Source organism: Dermacentor andersoni, chromosome 4, assembly GCF_023375885.2.
Source record: "Dermacentor andersoni chromosome 4, qqDerAnde1_hic_scaffold, whole genome shotgun sequence".
NCBI classification, from domain to species: domain Eukaryota; kingdom Metazoa; phylum Arthropoda; class Arachnida; order Ixodida; family Ixodidae; genus Dermacentor; species Dermacentor andersoni.
Window position 1 is genome coordinate 11,360,957 of NC_092817.1, and position 24,419 is coordinate 11,385,375.

Here is a 24,419-nt window from a genome sequence, read left to right on the forward strand (position 1 = left end):
TTTCCAAGAGGCCTTTCTTTTTCTATAGTCCCGCGTACACTCATTATTCCACCAACGACAAGCGGTGCCTTTAGCCGAAGGGATGAGAAATCCAGCTTGCTTCCGGGAATCCTCTAGAATTGAGCAAATGGTTGAAGCGATTTCCTTATCATTGGCATTGGCAAGTTTCGAAACGGCAGAACGCAAGAGAGTCTTAAATTTCGTATGGTCCACAAATGTGCATGCCTGGTATTCTAAAGATGTTATTGGACAATTGATTTCAGATGACACAGGAAGATGATCACTGTTGGTTGCTGAGTCAACCGCTACCCCCGACAAAACATTGATGCCAGCGCTACAATATGTTAAATCTAACACTGAACGAAAGGGTCCTCTAGCAAACGTTACTTGTTCTGTGTTCTCACATGAAAGGTGACTATCAATAGTCCACTCCCAAAGTCGCTTACCACACAAATCTGTTTTTAGCCGCCACGACACGTGATGCGAATTAAAATCCCCTAAAAATAAAATTTCTTTTCTACAGGCAGCTACAGCCCTATCAAGTTGACGTGTACTTCGCACACCGGTGGGAAATAAGCATTTATAATTTAAAATGGATGGTATCCTGGGAGCCATAAACCTATGGCCAAAATTTCGCAGTCGTAGTCCATGATTTCAAAAGAAATTTTTTCCTTGTGACAAATTTTACTGAAAACAAGTATCATTAATCCTCCACCTCGCGAGTCTCGATCTGATCGGGAAGGCCGAAAACCTTATAATGAAAGTTTTTCTCTGGTGAAAGCCACGTTTCTTGAAGAAGTAAAATATCTGGATTGAATTGAATAGATAGGCAAGATAAATCTGTTAAAGCTGGAAATATAGAATGACAGTTCTACTGCAGCACTTTCAACTGTCCAACGGTGTTGAACTCACAGCAGCGGCAACTGCCGCCTTTAGGATACTTTCTGTAAGCACAGGAGATGGTTGACTCTTTTCTGATTTTGGTTTCATAGTTTTTGAAATTGGGGACCCCATACGTTTGGGAGCTCGAGTGTCAAGTTCTATATCAGTGACACTCACGTGGTTGGACTAGCGAAGTAGTGTCTGTGGAATGTTCTGCAACTGTGGAAGGTGTCTCTACCTCGTTGCTAGGCATTCGAGGTGTGGCGTTAGATACTGGGGACTGCACTGGTGTCTTAGTGGTCTGCATTATTTGCATCATGTGACTCGAAATGATTTGCGCTAAGCAATCAAAGACTGTATATCAATTTATCCATAGCTTTAGCCATTGCTTTTTCCGCAACAGAGTCAATTGCTTCTGAGAGATTAAGATCCATGCTTGGAGTGTTGCGCGCTGTAACACCAAAGTATCCGAAGGCCCTGTCTTTGATAACTGAAATCGCATCTCTTCGGGAGCAGCGACCGCGGTCGATTATTTCAAGAATTTGTGTTTCTTGAGCGCGAGCTGAGCAGTTCGAATAGTCTGCTGGGTGTTCTCCCCCACAGAGGCAGCACTTTTGAGATTGAGTAGAGTATTCACTTGAAGAATGACCATCCCCACAGATGCGGCAACGCAAGCTAGACTTACATCCTCCTGCGCTGTGCCCGAATCTCCAACAATTCTTACACTGGATTGGACGTGACGCAAGCGGCTCTACACGGAATACAAGAGGCCACACCTTTATTTCAGATGAACATGATGTGCCCACAAACGTTGCAATTACAGATTCTGTTGGAACCCTCTCGTTATTTGCCAGTCGATTGAAACGGTAGATAGCAATGACGCCTGCTGCGGATAGCTTGTCCAGGGTTTCCGTAGGACTTAATCGAGAGTCTACGCCCCGTACAAGACCCTTGGTGCACGCAAGGTGAGGTGGAATGAAAGCACTCACCAGGGTGGAAGCGAATGAAGTGCATTTCAAGAGGTCTTCAACACAGGTCTGGTCGGGTGAACGACACACTATACCTCCCCGTCCGAACGTTCCCACATCAGTGATGGTCTGGAAGTGGTTGGACGAGGCCTTAAGTGCCTTCTGGACAGCCTGTGGATTCGTGATCCTGATGGAACCTCCATTGGTAGGCACAAGCGCCACAGGAATGGTGCTGACGCCACTGCGAAAAAATAAATCTAAGGGCAATTCATTAGGTGGCAGCGATGCTGACCAGGCGGATCGCGCCTGGCCAGGAGAACTGGTCGACATCAGCTCAAGACGGCTGGCGCAAGGAATGCCAATCAACCAAGAACTAAAATAAGGTTATCAAGACACCTGAAACCACCCGATACTCAGCCAAAACACCACTGCAGGCCAACGAAACGGTCGTTCTGTCGAGGCCAGCATGAACCAGGGAACCAGGAGCGCTGCAGCCCACGAGACCACGAAACGCTTTCAGCCGCGGCTCCTGCAGCCTCGAACCACTGCTGGCGCTCACCGCGGCCAGCCATCCCGCAAATTAAGCTGGCGTGGCGTGCCGATGGAATGTCTTTAGGCGGGAAACATACATACGATTTCTGTCCTCCGGCAGCGTACAGACCAATGTACCGGGATTGAATGTTTTCAACTAAACGAGGCATTCGAACAGTGGTCGAAAAAGTGCCGGACCATTCTCTTTAATAACGTTTCTTCTGTTTCTTCTCGAGAAGAAACGATTTAACCGATGCTTTTATTCCCTGAAGCGCGAGGTAGCGCGCCGAAGGTGAAGAAGCGAAGCGATTGTGGCGGTTATGTACAGATGAGGAATATTACGTCCATAATATAGATGCTCACACTAATTGTGTGAGCTCCATTTTGTGCTCACACAATTGTGTGAAGCCGCCAGCCTTCCCGCAAATTAAGCTGGCGTGGCGTGCCGATGGAATGTCTTTAGGCGGGAAACATACATACGATTTCTGTCCTCCGGCAGCGTCGGTCAGTCAGTGTATCAACCGGTGTAAACGCGGTAGTTCACTGGGGAGGTCTGTTCTATGACTTTATACAGATCAATGTACCGGGATTCAATGTTTTCAACTAAACGAGGCATTCGAACCGTGGTCGAAAGCTGCACGTTGTCGCCAGGACAGTAGAAAATCACACGGCGAGTGGCATCATAACGACTCTTCGCTCGCCTCGGTGTTTATGCGAGCACGGTGGGGTGATTGGACAAGACGAGACACAAGTGGTCGCAAATGAATGGCGTGTGTACAGGGCCAGAAAAGGACGAAACGTCGAGGGCAGAGGTTGGATGTCGGCCGCCGACCGGGAAGAACGGAGAGTAGCCTGTGGTTCGCTGGACAGTGGTGTTGTAGGCAAATGTTAGAAAGGGGAGAATGGCATCAAAGTTACGATGGTCAAGTTGGATATACGTGGACAGCATATCACTGAGTGTGCGATGACATCGCTCTGTCAGGCCAATGGTTTGTGAGTGGTAGCTGGAGGTTCCTTTGTGCAAAGTGTTGCAACCTCGGAGAACTTTGTATGAGAAATGTATGATTTCATAATGTATGCAGCCCATGTATGCAGCTTAAAGAGCTTCGCTAATAATCCGTCCCCGTATCAATGTTGCGGCCACCCGAATTTTTGTATTTTTTCGATTTACTGTAGCCTAAAGACTGTTCCACTTTGAACACCGAGCAGACTACGTCTTTTCCACAGTATTTTTTACTTCTAAGCTTCATTCACCCATTTTGTGCGCACCGCTAGTTCCTTGCCAATCCCCCATGTTAGGTATGTGCCACTTGTGCAGAGGCACAACAAAAACAGCTTCTCCTTACGATCCAATGCACTTTTGTTGCTATCTTTTCTCGAACATTACCGCATATCCCTACTTTTTGTATACAGCTCCTGCGTTGTTTTCGTTAAACTCCATAACTCTAATTATTCTTCGTCTTCTTGCCTTTTCTTCTTGCCTTTTCGTTTCTCCATATAGAGTGAGAAATCCTTCGCGTCCTCACACTTCCTTCTTGTGGCGTGTATGAAGCTTACTTTTGCAACGCATGCTTCATTTACGAGTACATGCTTGTTTATTTGAGCCAGTTCATTAAGAACCACGTAGGAACCGACAAATTTACGTCTGCCGAGCGCTGTTGAAATAGTGGTATAGAAAAGTTTACTCTTGTTTTTTGTAGGTGGCTGACCGGGTATAAGTAAATAGGAATGGTGACAGCTTGTATTCGACATTTTTAGCCCGACAAATGATCACTTCAGCTTGACAGTGAAAGACGATATAAGGCTCATTTTAGCTGAATGCTCCTCACAGGCTGTTGTAGTAGCCACCTGTTAACTTTCAGATAATGACAGCCGTTGCGTCGTCAAAAGTGACCGCTTACGAAAGATGAAAAAGATAAGGCCCCTTGGCCGGTAGCGAACGTGTGACCTCCATTGCAAAATATTCACGCTGGAAATAGCGGCCCCAAACGAAGTACAAACTAAACCTCATTGTTGTAGAACATTCTACCACTTCGACACGCCACCAGTGCAACGCCACCCCACGACTCACTGCACTTAGTATGCGGCGGTTCCTTATATGCAGGTGCTATCGTCGTCTACTAAAATGCACTGGGGTGAACGGGCGTTTCTCAAGCAATGCATCGTGCGACGCAAAAAGGAAAGTTGTTGAAGGCCAATACTTTCCTCATCTGTAATAACACTTCAGATGTTGCACAGGAGCAATATTAGGTGTATTTACATTGCGTATTTGCAAGACACAGACAAGGGATGTTCTTTCGTTGAGATGACACAAAGAGTTCGAGGTAATTAGCGCACCACTTCTTTCTCACTACGCCCATCAGCAAATCATTCCCTTCAGCGCCGCCGCTCGTAAAGATATGCTCGTGATATTGCCAGGATGTTGTGTTTCGCTCACGTGCCACAGAAACTGCTGCATATGTCAGCTGCATTCACATCGCACACAGAAAAGTGATCTGTTAATCTTTTTATATGAATCATCGACTAAACTGTTTAGCTTTTCCCTTCCTCGCAGCGACGACATAAAGGTCTAGGAAATGTATTATTTTTAAAATAAGCAAATAATGTTTTTGCTTCTGAAGTAAAACGTTTCTTTCTATTTAATTTAATTGAAAAAAAATGTCTAAAGTCTGTATGTGTGGTTCAGGGTTGCCTATATACAGCCGAACTTTATACACTGTCTTTTCTTACTTGTGCAGCATTCTACTGAACACCCTACTATCTGAAAGGCATATGACACGTAAGTGGGTACTGCTTCTTGTATGTGTCCTCAGTTGCTGCTTAGGTTCGCGTTCAGACGTTATGTGTGAGGGCAGAAGATTCTATAACTCGTCGTAACGTGGGAGAATTTCGCAAGTGAATCGACCTGAGGAAGACCGCAACATTTCGGCGACCGAGAAGCGGATGAGCCGACAGACGGTGTCCGTATTTGTCGCTCACTGTTCATGCGGAGCTTCGTCTTGCTGCGCGCACAAAGTTGACTTTATAGAAGTGCGTTTCCGCTAAGAAGTCCTCACGCTGCGTAAAGGTCGGCCGCTTGCTTGTAGCTGCTGAGGCTCGCGCTTTGGGTCCTGATGCCGGCGAGTCACCTCGTTCTCAGAATTGCCCTGTGATCCTCCTAACCTTCGCTGAGATCAAGTGAGCCATAGGCGACCATATTTCTCGTGGGCGTTCTGAACTTATGCTTTTCTTTTCATTTTTTCAGTGCACGTTGCTGGCTACTGAGCTCCGTTCTACTATTGTCCCATATTTCTAACGTTTAAAAGGTTTTGAAATGTTTCCTGAAACATCACGGACAGGTTGCACAGTGAGCCGATGTTTTCTTGCTTCGAAGCAGAGGCCTAAAAAAAATGGTCCTCTGACGGTGTTCTTACTCCTCATGCGGTCTCCCAGACCCCTTTGTCCCCTTCACCTTTCTACACACTTCAAAAAACTTAAGGGCACGTTGCAGCATCTAATAGCAGTAAACGTTATCATTATTTTTATTATTATTCCACATTGCCCCCTACCACCTCTAGTTTCCTGTCTCATCTAACCTCTTCTTAACAGTAATCTGGTTTCTGCTCGTCCATTTTCTGGCACTTTTTCTTTTATTAATACCTTCCGTAATATTCCTTCTACGCTTTCCTTGTTCCATCTCTTTTGCGTTCTAGTAAAACTAGTGTGGTATGAGACGGCGCGCTTTTCCTGTTTCATCCTAGCATAAACCCCTCTGCTCCGTAACAAGTATCGTGATTTCAATGAAGATGAATATGCGGAGTGATGTATGCGTCTCGGGAGCTCACGCTAGTTTGAAATTTCTTGTTCAGTCGGCATACTTTACGAAAATATCTGCACTTTTTATTATGTTTTACAAACGTAATTCACCTCTAACTTGTACGTGGATGGACATTGTGTCGATATCTCAGTGTTTAGAAGACATTAGATTGCTGTTACACTGCATTGCTCTCAGTGAAATGTGTCGTCTGGATAAGCAAGGACTACGTAGACTTGAACACGGCGTTATAATTTAGTGAACTGCTTTACTTTAATAGTAGGCCACTTAACTCATTCACGTTCCACGTTAACATGATGCCTGTCACTGCATATTAAATGTCAAGCGTACGTAACAAGAAACCTAGCTTTTTTTGATGCTAAGGAGCGAACCTATAAGCGGCGACCACGCGGTCTTCACGTTAAAGAAAAGGTGGAGTGAGAGGGACATGAGGGACATGGATGCCGTTTCACCGACGTGTAAAATGAAAACTGGAGTTCTTACAGAACATCTGCTCCATCTGCCGTTGTCAAACAGCACACCTAAATCAATAATTAACTTTCGTTCGTACATATCGCATTACTTTCAACACTTCCGCTGTACTAAAGCAAAGCCTACAGTAATTTGTTAGAAGCACTGACGAAAGGTTAAGTTACGCAAGCTCCAAGAGCATGATACTATGTATCATTTATGACAGCTTTTTGGTGAAACTCTTCGAAAAAATCTTGGCCGCGGAGATAAAACAATTTAAGCAACCGTTCGAACAACCTCCCGCCAGATCCTACTGCGTTATATTCACTTCTATGCGTGGTGGTTTTATGACATAAACTACAGTGGAGGTGGCAAGGTCTCTCGTTGTACGTACCCAAGTCAAAGGCCGGCGGAGTGCGTAGAATTCTAAAGGACATTCCTCGCTAACAAGCCCGTGGCCTCGAACTGCTTCTTGCCGCACGCTATGGTCACTGAATGACGTCCAATATTGCGCCACGTCACGTGGTGACAATTAAGCAAAGTTTGAAAGTTGCCGTTATAACTATCTGAAGGTATCTAGTTGTTGCTAAGTAACAACTTTGCTCTACAAATTTCCATCACAGTGTGTGGGGAGCAACGGTGATTCATCAATCTGGGGTTGTTGCTACTCTTGGATTTGTCATGTGTGTGCAAGTGCTCAACGAACATAACCATAAAGAAAATTGAAAAAAATCGTGATTAAAACATGCCTCTTTTGGCCAAGACACATGTATTCTCGGCTCGACACACCAAACGAGGCATTCAGGAAGAGAAAGAAGCAAGATAGTTCAACGCAACTCACCAACAGAGACCGGTGATGGGCCGTGGGTGCCCCATCACCTTTCGAACGTCTGTCGAAGGCATCTTTAGTTGGAGTGGTACGTCACCGTGCCAGCAACGACCATAACGGGGCACTCGACGCTGTCCTCCCTCTTTCCCGCGCCACGACGAAACATCCAGAGCACTCCCATCAGGTTTCTACGACAACGAACAGCTGACCGGGTGTTCCGGTCGTCTTTCCAGAATTGCCCTGGTCGTTTGTCGAGAGACCTGACAGGCGTGCCGGAGGGTAAAAGCCAGTTCGTGGTTGCATCTAGACGTCTTCGTTGATGAAAATGCGGCAGGTGGAGAAGTTGTATGCCGCGCGCACTGAAGTATCGTGGGCGCAGCGGCGGCTACGGCGCCGGGCGTACGCGCTACAGAACCCGGGCAGACAGCCTGAGCGCCTGCGAGGGACCGCCTGGTTGGAGAGTGTGCGAGAACCCGGCCGGGCGGCGTTAGAGGCGCTGCAGTATCGAGCTTTCCCATTGGCCGGCCTCGTACCGCCGGAGAGAGGAGGCGAGCCAGGAAAGAGGAGGGAAGGCCCGCAGGTGAACCGTGTACCTGAGCGCAGGTATCCAGCGAGAGCGACGGCGACGAAGCCGCCGGGGAGGGCGAGATAAAGGCGGGAGGAAAGAGCGGGGCGCAGGAAGGGAGGGAGGAGAGAAAGAAAGGAGAGACGCGTCATCTCTTCCCTTCTTCCTAACTCCTTTCCCGTCTTTAGCTCGGCCGCCGCCTCTTCCATCTTCATCCCTAAAAGAAGATGGGGACGCGACGGAGAGAAAAGGAGGAACGGGCGGAATGCGCGCGCTTCGGTGGTGTCGCTTTTTTTTTTTTTTTCTGATTCGTTTGTCTTGCGCGCACCGCGGTCGCGCGCGCATCTTATAGCTGCGCGCGGTGTATGGGTGGGTGGGTGGAAGGGGGCGGCGGCCCGCCCCGCCGAGCGAGCTTTGTTTCTTTCCGCCCGTTTCCGTTTCATTTGCGCTGTTGCGGCTTCGGTGGGCGAGTGCTAGTGGGAAAAGTCTGCCGCCACTATGTCTTTGGGGACGCGACGGCGACGGACAAGGGCCAGCGCAGAGTGTTGTAGAAAACGGCTCCGCGATGCAAAAAAACAGTGCACAAATCTTTTTCTAAAGAAAGACTCAGCGGCAAGGCATTAAGACAATTCCACCGACAGCGATAGCCGCAGCATCACGCCTACGGCGGCCGAATGAGCCGTTGCTCCCCGTGCTGGCTGGATTCCGTGAGCGGACGCATCAGCGATATGGTCACACTCGACGCAGAAGAGGGGTGCATGCGGCGTTTCATTGAGTTGTTCTTGCGGGTTGTTGTTATTTTTCTTCTTTTACGGATGTGCATAGGGATATTGTAGCGCTCCACTAGCAAGTCATTTCTTTACTAAAGTACTCTAGGACGTCGGAGGAGTGTTGCGCGGTAATGACTAAATAAGCCAAATTTATGCTCACTTTATGTCCATGCGGTTTCCAGTCATGGAGGTAGAATGGCCGAAGGCACACATTCGTTTAAATTTCACTCCCGTTTATCAGTGACACAGGTATGTGCCTGCGTCGTCTGCAATTATTGGCGATATTTAGTTAACGTTAACGGGGCGAAATTCCTTTTTCTGCGCATAGCTTGAATCAAACTATGCTCTTAAGCAGAAAAACTATTTGTTCGAGATCCACAAAAGACGCTCTCGCCTATAAACGGAGGTAATCGTGTAGTCTCGTTGTTTCGGTGTTGGCAAGCATTCTTCGCGGATTAATAATATGAGTGTCCCAATACTCGCAATTTCGAATATCTTGTAGTAATAAATTCGTATCGAAAATCAGAAGTCCCTATCATAAATTGTCTGGTAGTGTTTCTTTTCGAATATCCAGGGACACAGACCGACGCCGCTGAGGCGATGCCCGCATGCACGAGCCTGCTGCAGGGGAGCTGCAGCGCATGGCCGTGTAGAGGCACCACTTTTCTGGTCGTCAGCGTTAGCAGGTAACTTCTGCTCAATAATCTTCATTAATTCATCATGAAGGACTCACTTACGTAGGCAGGCTATATGCGAGCTTTTTGGCTTGAGTAAGGCAAATTAAGTTATTATTTGGCCATTTGCCCTGAGTTTCCACGCTTTTAAAAGAGTATTCGGTAACATGTTGTAACACTTCTCCCTCCGAACGAACTGAAAATTTGGAGGACGCTTAAGCTTCGCCTTTAAGAGTGGAACGCGATAGCATTCAAAGATCCCTGACCGCTTCTCGCGCATCCCCGCAACTGCAGCTTATGTAACCGTATTGCTTACCGGGAAACCCTCGCGGTGAACGCTATGCACCAAGGCGAGCTTTCTGGTAGAAACGCGGCCTCTTGCGTGGGCCGCGGACGCGCGGAGGCGAGCGCCATCTGGATCGCGTTGTTGCAAGGAACCGAGGGTAGCGCGCCGCTCTACGAATGGTAGAAACGCTGGAAAAGAAGTTTATGTTTGTGTTTCCGCGTAACATAATTATATTTTCTGGTATACTTAAATTACAATCCGGCGCTATCATGCCTGTAGCTTAGGTTTAGGTTGTACTTTATGATTTTTCTGACTCATCCTACTTCGAGGAATTCAATTAGTTCAGTACCGCCTCTGCGCCACGCGGCGTACCTGCGTGGTTGTGGTCCGGGATGATCTTTCGCTAAGCGTCGTCTGACGCAAGGCGCCGACGCTGGATTTTATGCCACATTGGGCCCTTAACACTATCGCGTTAATACGCTGCGTGCATCTTGTGACCTGATGTGCGTTTATTTATTTTTTCTATTAGTGCCATTCTCATGGTGCACCAGGCTGACTGAAAGTAGTTGTACCTCGTCTACAAGCTTGTCAGGTGACCGGGCGTGATATTACTAACATTACACGCAATTAAATACAGAGTGTTTTACTGAACTTGAGCCGAACCTTAAAAATATGCAAATGCTACGCAGCTGGGCAGAATCCAGGTAATATTATTCGCAGTCGATTGAAGATACTAAGATAATTGTTTTTTCATCCGCCTAATTAGATAATTAGTTTGATTTATTTAAACAACTTCTCAATTATTACAATTAGAATAAAAGTGTCAATGAGGAAACTATAAAGCAATATGAAAAAAGTCCCGATACAGCTTTCTGTACGTTGCTCAATACGTGCTCCGTAAAGGTGTTTTTCCGAACGTGAAAGCCGCCCGCGATAACGCGCAAAATTGTCGCCCGACCAACTGCTCGAGACACTTTGCGTGTATTCGCGGGCTTCTTTCACGTTCGGAAAAACACTTTTATGTAGCGCGTATTGAGCAACAAAAAGCTGTATCGGGAGTTTCTGTGTTGCTCTCCAATTTTCTCCTTGACACATTTCACCCACTTATAATATTTGAGAAGCTGAATAATTAAGACTAATTATGTAATTAGGTAGAGTGCAAGAAATAATTTCAGTATCTCCAAGCGACGGCCAACAAAATTATCTTGGTTCTGCCCAGCTACGCAGAATTTGCATCTTTTTAAAGTTTGGCTCAAGTTAAGTGAAACACTCTGACTGTCTTCATATAAGCCGTTTAAGTAATGTCAACAAGAAGCCTCTTTCTTTACTACCAAGAGTACTGCGCGTAAACTTATATTTCACTGCGTTTAGAAGTAATGTATTTAATATTCGGAAGTGGCTTTTCTCGAACATTTGTATTCGATTCGATTGGCAAATTTCACTATCCTGAAATTCTGAGGTTTTACGTGCCTGAACCACGATCTGATTATGACGCACTCCGTAGTGGGGGACTGCGGGTCAACTCTGCCCGCCTGGCGTTTTTTTAACGTGCACCTAAATCTAAGTACACGAGCGTGCTTGCATTTGGCTGCACCGAAATGCTGCCACCGGGGCCGGCATCAATCCCGCGACCTGGAGCTCAGTAGCGCAATACCACATGGCCACTGGGCTGCCGCGGCGGGCGAACTTTTCAAAGTTCGAGCATCCCTACGCCGAACAGAGCTATTTCACGACATGCCGCCGTTTAACGTCGACAAAACGAACGCTGTATTAAGAATAGATAGTCATGTTTCCATAACCAGAAGATAAATGCTCGCAACTTTCGTCCCCGCCACGCATTCCAGCACTTCGCTCGCGTTATGCAAGCAGCGTCCGAAGCGCCACTTGCACGCATGTAGTCCGGGGGCGGGTCGACATCGGTTCATAATGCGCAGAGCCAACGTGCTTTGTCTGGGGCAGCATCGCGATGGTTCCAATTCGGCGTCGCAGCTAAAGTAGCGATCTATAACAATGCGCCTCGAAAGAAGGCCGCCCATAACAAGCCCCGAAGGCAAATGCGCCGAGAGCGGTTCTTGTTCGTCGAATGCGGCGCGGCTGCGCGTGACAGATGGTGCGCGCGCTGCGCAGGTTGCGTCGCCACACAAGGGGGGAGGGGAGCCCTCTTGGGGCTTGTGTGGGTGACACCTTTGCTGCGCGGCGGATTGCAATTGTGCTCCGTCTCTCTGGAGCCCGTGCGGCGCAATCAAAGAGGCCTGCGTGACGAAGAACGCGCAGAAAATCGGTCGGTTGATCTCGACATGGTTTGTGCTGCACGTGTATTGTTATAGTGGAGTACGTTAAACATATCCTGTTTCCGAAAAAAAAAACGATACTCTGATGCCGTTTAGCTAAAGCAAATCACAGACAAGACGAGACGAAATCAAATCAACCGCTTAGCAACTGGCGTAGCAAAAATACAATGACTGAGCGAGGTTATTGACCATTTCTTAGAATTTAACAAGGTTGTCATCTTTTTGCACGCGCTTTAAGCGCAAGCGCCTACTGCATCGTACGAGACGTGGCGTGGTTCTCGCGTGCTTGCTGTGGCCCCCGTCTGCGCCTCCTCCTCTCCCGCGTCCGGCCGGGCCGCCTCTGACCGGATCAGCGCGAGAACGGTGCATGCGTGCCGCCGCCTCTGAGATTGGCTGATGCGACCTGCGGCTTCGCTGCACGGTCTAGGCGATGAAGAAGTCGTTCCGAGATCAACGCCACCGTTGCAGGTATCCCCCATTGGCAACACCTTCGCGGTCGGAAGCACACGCGGGCACACCTGAGCGAAAGGGATATAAGGTTCGGCCTGGGCACACCGCGCGAGAGAGACCACCCATTTTGTCACGTAAATATTAAGCAGTCGTGTGCCTACGGCGTCCCTCATGGCGTATCGTTGCATGAATATGCATGAGATTCGCCGAGTCCCGAAAAATGTTCGATGCAAGGAGAAAATTCGTCATTTACGATCGTTATAGTCATTCTTGTCATCTTTCCTTTATTTTTAACCACCAATTTTGCCTGCACTGGTAGACTTTGGAGGCACTGATAACCGGTTGCGAGATTAAAACATGGCCCTAATAAAATCATATGAGGGTGTTTAATGATAACTTCTTTCTGGGGAAGGTAAGATATTGAGCAGGAAAGAGGAACTGTGAGCATCATGCGAAATGCCACTCACCGTACATATTAGCATGACACCCAGTATGAATTGCAGAATGTTGTCCCTGCCGCCTATTAATTTGTGTTTTTTTCTTTATTTTATCATCGTAGTGTATGTGTGTGCGTGCGCGCTTTACGGCACACAGTGGTTGCAGGGCTGTGGTGTTAGTCATGCCGAACGCATATTCTGAAATTTGTTATGCGATCTGCTTTACTATATCACAAAACAGAAATTGTAATTGCGACCACGGTATTCATCCCCAAGTCATTCAGGGGAAAACAGCAAAGTTTTCTACACACTAGGCCGTGGCGCCGAAGCGACTTCCGTCGGAAACGCTAGCTCTGTGCGTTGAGACATGCAATGATAAAGAAAATGGTATCAGCGTCTTTTCAAGCTTAACGATTTCGTTCTCTAAGGATTTATTAGATAATAAATAAGCAAGCAAGTAAATAAATAAATAAATAAATAAAAACAACTAATTGAGTTGTCATAGACTTATTCGCAAATATTATTGCTTAATGAGAACGAAAAATAAACGACAGCACAATGATGGAAAACCCGTACATGAGAACACAACGAAACACTGGCACGTGGGCACATTGCTCCGTATGGCCGCTCGGGGCAAGAAATTAAATAACTAGAGCAGAAAAGAAAAGCATAGGCAATGGCACTCCACAGCTAGTTGCACTAGCTATTTGGGTCACTGTTCGCGCCTTCATGAAAACTGAGCTTTCCCCCCCCCCCCCCCCCCCCTTTTTGCATCACTGGCTGGGCTCGAGCGAAGGAGTAGGAGAAGGTGAGCACCTTTTACAGGAATGAAATACAACGGGGACCTAGAAGCAGTAGTTCTCTTTTAAAAATGCGAATTGATCTTTTCGAACAATGAATATTCCACTCCGAGTTCCGTTTACCTGTACATCTGCGACATTTAGCGCCAACTAAAAAGAAGGGATACATGTGGACGCACGCATGCCCTTGCTGTTTTGATTCTGGTCTTGACGTGTCCAAGCTGTCAAAGAAGATGTGGTACGCGGGAATACCCAAACACAGGTGCCCAGCCTTTCATTGTGCCGGCGGCGCATTTTCTGGCAGTAAGCGACGCTGCCAACACCGGACGCGCGAAACAGAAGCATTTCTGCAAATGTTATCCATCCACCGCACCAAACTTACGTCCAAGGTAGATCAGTTACGTTTACAAGCGATCGTACAATGGCTGTACAAGCAGATGGTCCGCTCTTATTTTAGGGATTTGTGCGGATCTCAGTGCTAAAACTGCAGACAGAAATTAACAGAGCCTGGCGCTTCCTGGTGCCAGAGAAGGATCGAGAACACCTAGATGGAGTTCATTTAGGGGAAGCAAACCCACCTTAAAACCGTGCCGCAGAGAACTCTCGTATTTGCTAGGCCACTATCCGCTGGCCTCTGAGTGGAATATTTCGTTGTCACATCAACAGACGGAACTGGCAGGTTGACGAGGCAGAGGATATTATTTATTTATGCACCTGACGCTCTGTATTGTTTCACTTCAGCGCTTCTGATTAAGATGGTTTCTAGACAATAAGAGTGCTACCGAGAGCAACGTCTTATAAGCGCTTAGGTCTGTGTTGCACAGTCGCCATCCATATCTTCCTGCGAGCAGACCAAGACGTACCAGACAAAAGATTCGGGACAGAAGCGTCGCCTTCTCCTGCTTGCTGCGGTGGCTTGCGGACAAGCCAGCTGCAAGACAGGCGCCGAACCGCAAACGGAATGAACCATATTTCGCAGCGCTCGCGGCATTCTTCCACGCCCACGGGAAGCGTTCCGCGTTCCAGCGTGCGTAAAGCACACGCGATCCGGGAAGTGTGCACACACCAGGCCGAGGTGCAACGGCGGCGGCGTGTCAGCCGCAGAGGCGGAAGCTGCGCTTCCGTTCGTCGCTGCCGGCCGCACAAACCGATCACCTGTGACGCGCGCGCGCGCTCACCGACAGTCTCGCTTCACTCGCGTCCTCCCTTCTCCGCGCAGGCGTCACCCTCGCCCTTTCATACAGACTCTTTTGTTTCGGCGTCCAAACGCCGAGTAAAAAACGGGGCCGCGCCGACATCGGATTCACGCTCGGCCGGTTCGTGTGAGCGCCTCCGTTTGGCTGAAGGCCTCGGGCCTTGGCGTCGCCAGCAGCTCCCGTGGCAATGAGCACAGCACTCCTTTCCCCTTTTTTGTCACTGAGCTGCGTGCTGCCTGTGTGGGCCTCAAGCTAAAGATTCTGCGAGCGTCAGTACTTATGCATCCGTGCGCATGCACCTGTGCATCTCTGCGTCCTTGCCTATGCACCCGCTTCCTTGATTTTAAGATTAGAGCTTCTCGACATTCCAGCCAGACTTGATCAAGAATTCCAACTTGTGCTGCAAATTCTATTCTTTTTTTTCTTCTTTTTTTAACGCGTGGTATGGCAAAGCACCGATCATGCATGTGAATTTGGGCAGACAGGGACAATTTTGTGAGGCTGTATGTATGGCGACGGTTATGGAAGTGCAAGAAACACTGTAAGCGCGAGTGAAGTGAACCTCCCCAGTGTGAATCCTCGACAGGAATGTTTGCACCTTGTGCGTAGGACTACTGCTCACCACTTTTCACCCCCAGGCCGGCGAATAAATTCGGTTTTCCTTAGCTCTCGCGTTTCGGAAAGGTGCGTGAGTGATGGTAATGCTTCATAAACAAGGTTTATGGCTTAATCTTGGTGTTACATTAAGTCATTCCTATGACGGCATCCTTGCTGCGGAGAGCGTCCTGCTGACGAAATAACGAAGGAGAGTTTTTCGTCACATGTGCAGTCACAATGGACAAGGAATTGGCCAAGGCTATCCGTGAAGAGCTTATTGTCGGTGGACCTTTCATGTCCACAATTACCTAAGCCTTTTGCAATTCTCAGCTTCAGAATTCACATCGGCGTGTGTCGTATGTCGATGTAAGATGAGTATTGTCGCCGTTTTTGATTGTTCGTCGCTTTTTACGCAGCCGGTAGATTTACTTATCCAAGCGCTATCGACCCCCTTTAGAAACAACTCCCGAAGCATAAAAATTTCAAGTTTGCAATTAAGAGCTGTTTTATTAGATAAGTCCAAGCCTGAGGTTCAAATGGTCGAAAAAGCGCACGGTCACCAACGTGAAGAACGGCTCGTCAAATGGGAAAAAGAAGCATCCCGCATATTGAAAAGCATGACCTGTGCATTACTATATGTGGCTTTTATTTTTACTTTGTTAAAAAAATTCATTGAACAAAGTAAATAAAGGAACGCAAAGAACGCATCTATCTTTAATATATATTTTTATGCGACTTCTTTAAGAACTGTAAGTAATCCGTTGCAGCGGGAATTTCTCCCATACTTACAAGCAGCTATCTTTGTCATCATATGTTCGTCAGTGATATTGGCTGATTAAATAAAGCGTTTGTGCCCAAAAGGACGTCATTGTGTTCATTGTGTGTGAAAGCTACCGGAAAAATCCCGAACTTTGGGCTGCCAGACATCAAAAACATAATTGCGCTCCGGTTATCTTCAACACACAATTTTTATCCCCCTAATCTCTAAAAAGTTACAACTGGAGTACCAAGGACCTTCCATGTCTATTTAGGATATATAATCCACGAAAGGCCCTTAGTTTGACATCTACGGCTGCAACTATGTCAATCTAACGGGTAAGTTCTGTGGTATGGTAGTAGTGCGTGTCAAGGTATCCAAGGTGGCAGATATTAACTACTGTGTCCTCTAATCAATGCTAGTTATATTTTCATTCATTAAATGCCCCTGAGAAAGGGCATCATGTTTTCAGCAGGTGATTTCAATGGAAAATTATTTGCTCATGGGAAGACTTGAAGTAAGCAGCGTTGGTGAGGTCTTAACACCAAAAGTCATGGGCTGGACTCCCAGCAGTGGTAGTGGGTTCGACTCCCACCAAAGTTAGAGGCTTCATATCCTTAACACCAAAGGTCATGGGCTCAACTCCCACCTAAGCTAGAGGGCTCGTAGCCTTAACACCAAAGGTCATGGGTTCGACTGCCACCAGTGGTTGTGGGCTCGACTCCCACCAAAAATATAGGCTTCGTAGCCTTAACAGCAAAGGTGATGGGTTCGACTCCCACCAAAAATAGATGCTTCGTAGCCTTAACACCAAAGGCCATGGGCTCGACTCTCATCAAAGGTAGAGGCTTCGTAGCCTCAACACCAAAGGTCATGGGCTAGACTCCCACCAAAGGTAGAAGCTTCGTAGCCTTAACACCAAAGGTCTTGGGCTGGGCTCCCACTAGAGTTAGAGGGTTCGTAGCCTTAACACCCAAGGTCATGGGCTCGACTCCCACCAACGCCAGAGGCTTCGTAACCTTAATACCAAAGGTCATGGGTTCGACTCCCACCAATGGTCGTGGGCTGACTCGCACCAAATGTAGAGGTCTCGTAGCAGTGGTGTGGCTAGGTGGTCTGGCATCCGGGGCCTATGGGTTTTTTGTCAGCCCCCCCCCCCCTCCCCACCGTGTGTAGTCATGAAGGCGAGGATATTGAACGTTTCCAGAGAGGGAGGGTGATGTTTCAGCACAGCACAGCCGCCTTGGATACCGCGCATGCCCCCGGGGCCCCCTTTTCGCTTTCGTTCCCAGATATTGCGAATGTAGCAGGTATACACGCTGTTTCATTTTCTGCACCAAATAACACAGGGTGCTGCACTGATAACTTGTGATAAACGCATTTGCGCATCTGCTGTCAGACCGTAAGGCTTGGCAGCCGATACAGATGCAACATTGTGGAAAATATGGTTCACAAGTAATAAAAATATTTTAATAAAGTTTTTATTAGTGATTTTAGAGGCAGTATTGCATGTGCGAAATGGAAGCCCAACAGTCATATGTTGCCCAACAACAACTTCACAAAAATTGTCGTAGGTACTACGGCATGCAGTGTTTTGCTGTGAGCAGCCCTGAACCCAAACGAAAATTAAGTAGCGTGTCAGTGACTCCGATCTGCATACCCTATTAGAAAACGCCACCCGATTCCCCTCTGCGCGGGAGACAACGCTATGACAATTACGAGTTCTCTTCATTCTGATCCATAAAGCCTTGTTTTTATTTGCTGCTTTTGGCAAACGTGATAGTCCGAGCTGCGGAACCGCCACAAGATTGGGAACGGAATAGAGTACGCGTCGCGTCGGTTACTGGCGTCACGATCCAAAAAAATGAGAAGACCGCGATGAAGCCCGTGCTAGCGGAACCTTGCTCAAACTCTGGGTATATGCACTCGTAATAGACAGCATGAAGATGCCCTTTATGGCCCATGTTTCCTTTATAATTCCTAATTAAGCAGTTATTTAAGATATCGGCATTAATTATCTGCGATATTTCGCATGATACTCAGTTGCTAGTGGTCAAAAAGCACATGACCTGATAGAATATTGGAAAATAACCTCACAAAATTCACATTTTTATAACATTCCGTGCAGCTGAAACAACACACTTTATGTGTGACATGAAGTCACACAACAACAAAATGATAAAGCGACGGTTAGCTAGGACTAGGAGACATTGTTTCTATTCAACCCCGCGAAACTGATAAAAACTGATAAAAAATAATAAAAATGGTGCAAAAATGATAAGAGAGAGAGAGAGGCAAAGGAATGCCAGGGAGGTTAACGAGAGATTATCTCCGGTTGGCTACCCTGTACTGGAGGAGGGGCAAGGGGATGCAATAGGTGATAAAATGATAAATGGAACGCTATACATAGAGACCTGACGACACGTAAACCATTTAGCGATATAAATTTTTAGCCAGCGGAATCGTGCATTATTATGTAGGATGTTGATAAAGCTGCAGCCGCCAATTCTGCGGCACTACGCATCTGGTACATCGGGTACATGAGCTGGGGCTGCTGTTTACTGGTGCATTCTTTACGATTTACGCCCTGTCAAACCGGCGAAAAGAGGGCGTTCTTCAGACATATATGGCGCCCCCTCCCGAACTGGCACCCGGGGCCCACGGCCCACGGCCCTCCGCCTCCCCCCCCCCCCCCCGTTACTACGCCACTGGCTCGTAGCCTGAACACGAAAGGTGACGGGTTCGACTCACACCAGTAGCCGTGGGCTCTACTCCCACCAAAGGTAGAGGGTTCGTACGCTTAAAACCAAAGGTCAGGGGTTCGACTCTCACCAATCGTCGAGGGCTCTACTCCCACCAAAGGTAGAAGGTTCGTAGCCTTAACACCAAAGGTCATGAATTCGACTCCCACCAACTGTCGTGGGCTCTACTCCCACCAAGGTTCCAAGGTGCGAGTGCCTGAATTAACTATATATCAGTTGGCTGTGCCTTAATTAAGCTCGCCTTAATTAACACCAAAGGTCGTGGACTCGATTTCCACCAAAGGTCCAGAGCTCGTAGCCCATTTGGACCATCGTTTGTTCGCGCCAACGCCGACAACACCGGATTTTCCACCTCATGAGCCACATAATGCTCGCTTTAAGAAGGAAAAGGTCTGAGGGCGTAGCTGACGATGCATAATTTGGTGACAGATGCTGGAATAGTGGCGGTGAGTGGTCGAAACGGCTGTGTAATCAATTGAGGCACTATAAAATTTATGATAAAGACAGGCTGACAGACAGACAGATAAAGATGTATGAATTTGGGCCTCGTTTTCCAGTTAGAGAGATTATCTCTCGAATCGAGTCCACTCGCGCTGACCTTCTTGAATTTATCGCTGAAATAAGTGCCTGGAGCGGCCAGTCGCGCGGCAATCTTGCGCGCATTTGCGTGCTTTTTCCAAGCTCGGAAAAGCACTTTTATGTAGCACGTATTGAACAACACAAAACTGTATCCGGAGTTTTTCATATTGCTCTACAATCTTCTCACTGACACTTTTCATCTAACTATAATATTTGAGCAGTGAAAAATTATTTGACTAATTATCTAATTGGGCGGAATGAAGAAAACATAATTTGAGTATCTCCAAGCGACGGCAAACAACATTTACCTTGTTTCTGGCCAGCTACGTGGCATTCGCGTATTTTTAAACTCTGGCTAAAGTTAGCTGGGACACCCTGTATATATATATATATATATATATATATATATATATATATATATATATATATTTGTGTGTGTGTGTGTGTGTGTGTGTGTGTGTGTGTGTGTGTGTGTGTGCGTGTGCGTGTGCGTGTGCGTGTGCGTGTGTGTGTGTGTGTGTGTGTGTGTGTGTGTGTGTGTGTGTGTGTAAGCAGGATGTTGCTATTAAGAAATTACTTATAGTATTCAGGAATAAGATAGCTTTGAAGAGTTTGTAGACAACTGACAGCGAAATCGGAACATAATGCATTCGGATTGCTCCACCTTCAAATACTGAACTAATCTAGTCGACAGGCGCGAATCCTCATCCAGGAAATGACTAAAACTGTAGGTAAAATAAAAGGGCAGGATGCTGACTGGTCAGCAATAAAATTTTGTAGTTGGGTCGATTGGGTCGGTCAGGTGGTAAGCGGTAGATTGAGGTCCAACGGTGTTCCTCGTAATTTAATCTGTTCTGAAATAATGCGCATTCTCGGCAGATGTAACCAGCTATGTTGGGAAATAGTGCGCTTTTCGACTGTGCAGAGAAATATTCAGAAATAATGCGCATTCTCGGCAGATATAACCAGCTATATGTTGGGAAAAAGTGCGCTTTTCGACCATGCAGAGAAACATTTGCATGTGAAGAGTGAGCAGTGAAAAGTTTAGCCTTTTGTAAAATGTTCATTCGATATCGGCACGCGACCCGCTTGCAATGGCAGCTGAATTGTGCGAGTTTTGAACTTTCTGTATGATTTCTAAGCAATATATCTTCTGTATCACATTTTACTTTCTCGTTTGGCTATCCTTGTTTTAGAGTGCAACTCGTGCGACCGTATCGAAAACTCATAACGGGAATCGCAGTGTTTCATAGGCAACAGCATGCGTGCTGCAATTGCTCGCACTGGCGAATGCAGGTGTTGTGGTGCCAGCGTACCAGCCTATATATATATATATATATATATATATATATATATATATCTACAGCACCATTACAGTGCAACAACAACGCTGGATGACGTCACGGACTTCAGCGCCACCACAGCGAGGCTATGGGCACCACCGGCCATAAATGGAGGCGACAGACTGCGACGGACCACTGGGCATGGTAGCTCTGCTGGCACGATGGGCTCAAACCCGTTTGTTTTTGCCATACAGGTGAGCAAACGTTTTGAGAAATGCCTAAAATCCAATGAATTGTGCCTAATTGTGCTGCCATGCCCAAGGCTGCTTTCTAGTTTGTTATGTTACATTTGCGTGCATGTTTCTAAATTGCTGCTTATAGCAGGGGATGTGGAAAGTAACCCTGGGCCTGATTATGATCAATTTCCCAAGCAGCTAAAACAAATTGCAGACGACCTTCATGTTATTAAGGAAGAACGTCTAACATCCATCGACTTAAAACTTGCCAGCCTAAGCAATCTCGATACCAAGGTTTCTACATGCATGGAACAAATTAATAGCCTCCAGAAAGCACTAATATCGCTTGAACTAAAAGTGGACGATCTTGAAAATTGCTCAAGAAGATCAAATCTAATTGTTTACGGTCTTCCCGAGGAAGCTAAGGAAAACGAAGGCTCACTTGAACACAAAGTGCACGAAAAAATTCTTTTAAGTGTCCTCGAAGTCGAAGATGTAACGATTGAAAGGATTCACAGATTGGGCAGGCCAGCAGCTAAAAAAACCAGACCGGTTATCTTGAAGCTCCTGGACTACCGCGACAAAACACAAATCCTAAGCAACTGTTATAAGCTGAAGGGGAGCAGTTTTTCAATCGGCGAAGATTTTTCATGGCGTGTAAGAAACATTCGGAAGAAACTGTGAAACTACGCGAAAGCTAGAAGAGAATCTGGGGACAAGGTATCGCTGTCCTACGACAAACTGCGTATCAATGATGACCTCTACCGATGGGATAACGAAACAAATGATGTGGCCCTAATCCAAACGCATTCAGCTACCTCGAGCAAAAAAAACCAGGAAGCAGAAAGGCAAACAACGCGCACTCGGCGCGACGCGCCACGTCAGAAATAACTTTCTGCAATATTAATGCGCGTAGCATACTAAAGAAAACTGACTTCCTTGAGGCATTACTTCTTGGTATCGAACCAGATTTTGTTGCTCTAACTGAGACTTGGCTAACAATCGATATCAGGGATGCTGAAATCACACCACCAAACTACGTAATCGTACGGAAAGACCGATTAACACGTGGTGGCGGCGTCGCCTTATTGATTAAAAAGGACATCCTTTATATCGTATTACCTGATGTCACAGGAGTGGAAGGAATTTTTTGTAAACTAACATTTTCTACGTGCAATATTGTCGTCGGCTGTATTTATCGTAGTCCCTCATGTGAGGTTGAAGTGATGGAAAGACTGTGTTTGTATGCGCAAAATAACGTTTTGGGGGCCAGACTAATACTTCTAGGGGATTTTAACTTGCCTGATGTGAACTGGCAAACATTTGAACACCACTCACCAAGTGCTGATATGCTTTTCGAACTCATGCTTTCATTGAATCTTAGCCAAATCGTAACAGAGCCCACCCGTGTTCAAGGAACTACTTCCAACACACTTGATTTAGTTTTTTTGAGCCATCATTTTCCGTTAGAGCAAACGCACCTTGAACTCGTTAATGGCATGTCTGATCATAAGATTACTTTATGTGTTGTACCTGCTCAGAATACATTTTCTTCCCAACTACGCATCACTTACCCGGACTTCAGTAGAGCAGACGATACGAGTATTATTGACTACTTATCTAACGAATTTACCGCCTTTGAAGAACTTTCAATACGTTCCACTACAAACATCGAAACATTGTGGCATGGTTTCAAAAAAATTATGTTTCATTGTATTTCTAAGTATGTACCTTCTAAAGTTAAAAAAACGAGAAAGCACAATCCCTGGATCTCACGTGACATCATTCATGCCAAACGTAAAGTCAAACGTCTGAAAAAATCAATGAAAATAGCACCTAAACCTTCATCTCGAAGTAATCTTACTCTGGCTATCCAAGACATGAAATCTAAAATAAAGACAGCGAAGTCAAACTTTTACACAAACACACTTCAAGGATTTCTAAGAAATTCACCGAGCAAATTCTGGAACTACCTTAATCCTAAGGCATCAAGTGATCCCCAAGTATCGCCCGAAACTAGCAAACAAAGCGCTAATTCACTAAATAACTACTTTTCTTCTATCTTCACATCTGACGATGGGAAACTACCCCAAATTGACATCACCGTTAACAGCACACTAAGCCCCCTCACCGTCACGGAGGCCGGAGTACTGAACCTTCTCCTAAACCTGGACACAAAAAAAGGGCCAGGCCCGGATAAAATACCCAACGCTTTCTTGAAACGATACGCAGAATGGATGACGAAATACCTTTGTATAATATTTAACAAATCATTATCATCATCTGTACTTCCACAGGATTGGAAATCCGCAAAAGTTGTCCCAATACATAAGTCAGGCTGCAAAGACGACCCGTCCAACTTTCGGCCGATTTCGCTTACGAGTACCGTGTGCAAACTTCTAGAACACACCATACTAAAACATATAACCGTTTTCTTAGACAAGGAGAGTATCATATCACCATATCAACATGGCTTTCGCAAAGGCCTTTCTACAATCACTCAACTACTGGAACTATAACCCATGACATATGATTTAATATCGACCAACACAGACAAACAGACCTCATCCTACTCGATTTCTCGAAGGCATTTGATCGGGTATCACACAAAAAGCTCATAAGGAAACTTGAGGCTACGTTAGGTACAGGCCCCATAATTGACTGGATTTGCGACTATTTTACTAACCGTACCCAGTTTGTGGAAGTGAATGGACAGATTTCCCAGACAGCCCGGGTAACATCGGAATTCCCCCAAGGAAGCGTTCTGCCTCCCCTTTTATTTCTAATTTTTATTAATGACCTACCCGCAAAAATCACAGGAAACATTAGGCTATTTGCAGACGACTGCATCCTTTATCGAAATATTAACTCGTATGATGACCATATAACATTAAACGACGACTTGAAAGCTGTGTCTAACTGGTGTGCCCACTGGCAGATGACCATCAATACTAAGAAATCTGCTGTTCTTTCAATCACCAGAAAAAAAAAATAACTCGAGCTTTATGTATATCGTTAACGACGTGCCACTAATACGAGTTCATGAACACAAGTACCTCGGATTAACGTTAACACATGACTTCAGATGGAACTCCCAATATAAATAATGTTACAGCAACTGCAATGAAACGCCTTTTCTTTCTTGGAAGACACCTCCGACTAGCACCACCCGATACAAAACTTCTGGCTTACAAAACTTTCATCAGGTCAGTCCTTGAGTACGCAAATGTTATCTGGTTTCCACACACTAAACAACTAATTA

The 24,419-nt window shown here is 46.3% G+C and overlaps 1 protein-coding gene across 2 annotated transcripts in view; it reads right to left on the reverse strand.

Moving 5' to 3' along the window:
- Positions 1 to 9,029, reverse strand: part of LOC129386072 (uncharacterized) — a 122,104-nt gene extending 113,075 nt beyond the window's left edge. The window contains exons 1-2 of one of the 2 annotated variants that reach the window (XM_072287502.1): positions 7,487 to 7,894; positions 1,872 to 2,091 (exon numbers count right to left, since the gene is read on the reverse strand). In XM_072287502.1, the coding sequence (XP_072143603.1) occupies positions 1,872 to 2,091; positions 7,487 to 7,548 (282 nt within the window). In that variant the 5' untranslated portion in view covers positions 7,549 to 7,894. Of the gene's footprint in view, positions 1 to 1,871; positions 2,092 to 7,486 lie in introns of both variants that reach the window. The other variant, XR_011893588.1, reaches the window with a different exon arrangement.
- Positions 9,030 to 24,419: the final 15,390 nt, after the last annotated feature.